The following is a 1,249-nucleotide window of genomic DNA, read 5'->3' on the forward strand; positions in this document are numbered from 1 at the left end:
AGGGTATTAGACCGACTTCGGGGAGTCTCGTGATCTCAGCCATTCAGGCTGGGGAGATGATCGAGAAGGGCCGTGAGGCTTATTTGGTTACTATATCTATGCCAGAGTCAGTGGAGAAGTCTACGGTGAGCGGTATCCTGGTAGTAGAGGAGTTTGAGGATGTGTTTCAGTCTTTGCAGGGATTACCACCATCTCGGTCGGATCCTTTTACCATTGAACTGGAACCAGGGACGATGTCGTTATCCAAGGCTCCTTACAGGATGGCCCCAGCAGAGATGGCAGAGCTAAAGAAGCAGCTAGAAGATTTATTGAGTAAGGGATTCATCCGTTCTAGTCTATCACCGTGGGGAGCGCCGGTGTTGTTTGTGAAGAAAAAGGATGGGAGTTTCAGGTTGTGCATTGATTATCGGGGTTTGAACCGGGTTACTGTGAAGAACAAGTACCCTCTTCCTAGGATCGATGAGTTGTTGGATCAGTTGAGGGGTGCTACTTGGTTCTCTAAGGTAGATCTGGCGTCGGGTTATCATCAGATACCGATAGATGAGGCAGATGTGAGGAAGACTGCTTTCAGGACGAGGTATGGGCACTATGAGTTTGTGGTGATGCCTTTCGGGTTGACTAACGCGCCAGCAGCGTTTATGAGATTGATGAACAGTGTGTTTCAGGAGTTTCTGGATGTATCTGTCATCATTTTCATCGACGATATCCTGGTTTATTCTAAGAGTCCTGAGGAGCATGCAGTGCATTTGAGGGCAGTTATGGAGAAGCTGCGGGAGCAGAAGTTGTTTGCCAAGTTGAGCAAGTGTAGTTTTTGGCAGCGTGAGATGGGCTTTCTGGGTCACATTGTTTCTGCAGAGGGGGTTTCTGTAGATCCAGAGAAGATTCAGGCTATCAGAGATTGGCCTAGACCGCAGAATGCCACAGAGATCAGGAGTTTCCTTGGATTGGCAGGGTACTACAGGAGATTTGTGCAGGGGTTTGCAAGCAGAGCACGTCCTATGACTAAGTTGACAGGGAAGGATGTTCCTTTTGTCTGGTCAGAAGAGTGTGAGGAAGGCTTTGCAAGCCTGAAGGAGATGTTGACTACTGCGCCAGTGTTGGCTTTGCCTGAGCAGGGAGAACCCTATGTGGTTTATACAGATGCATCTAGAGTTGGTTTGGGTTGTGTTCTGATGCAGCATGGGAAGGTGATTGCTTATGCTTCGCGGCAGTTGCGGGTGCATGAAGGCAACTATCCTACTCATGATTT

The 1,249-nt window shown here is 48.6% G+C and overlaps 1 protein-coding gene across 1 annotated transcript; it reads left to right on the top strand.

Annotated features, from left to right (window-relative positions):
* On the top strand, positions 396-809 carry LOC109130196 (RNA-directed DNA polymerase homolog; the record flags this gene model as incomplete). The annotated part of the gene is made up of 1 exon (XM_019239424.1): positions 396-809. A coding segment is annotated over one exon (414 nt), but the record flags the coding sequence as incomplete, so codon positions are not given.

The sequence above is a fragment of the Camelina sativa genome, chromosome 17 (genome assembly GCF_000633955.1).
Source record: "Camelina sativa cultivar DH55 chromosome 17, Cs, whole genome shotgun sequence".
NCBI classification, from domain to species: domain Eukaryota; kingdom Viridiplantae; phylum Streptophyta; class Magnoliopsida; order Brassicales; family Brassicaceae; genus Camelina; species Camelina sativa.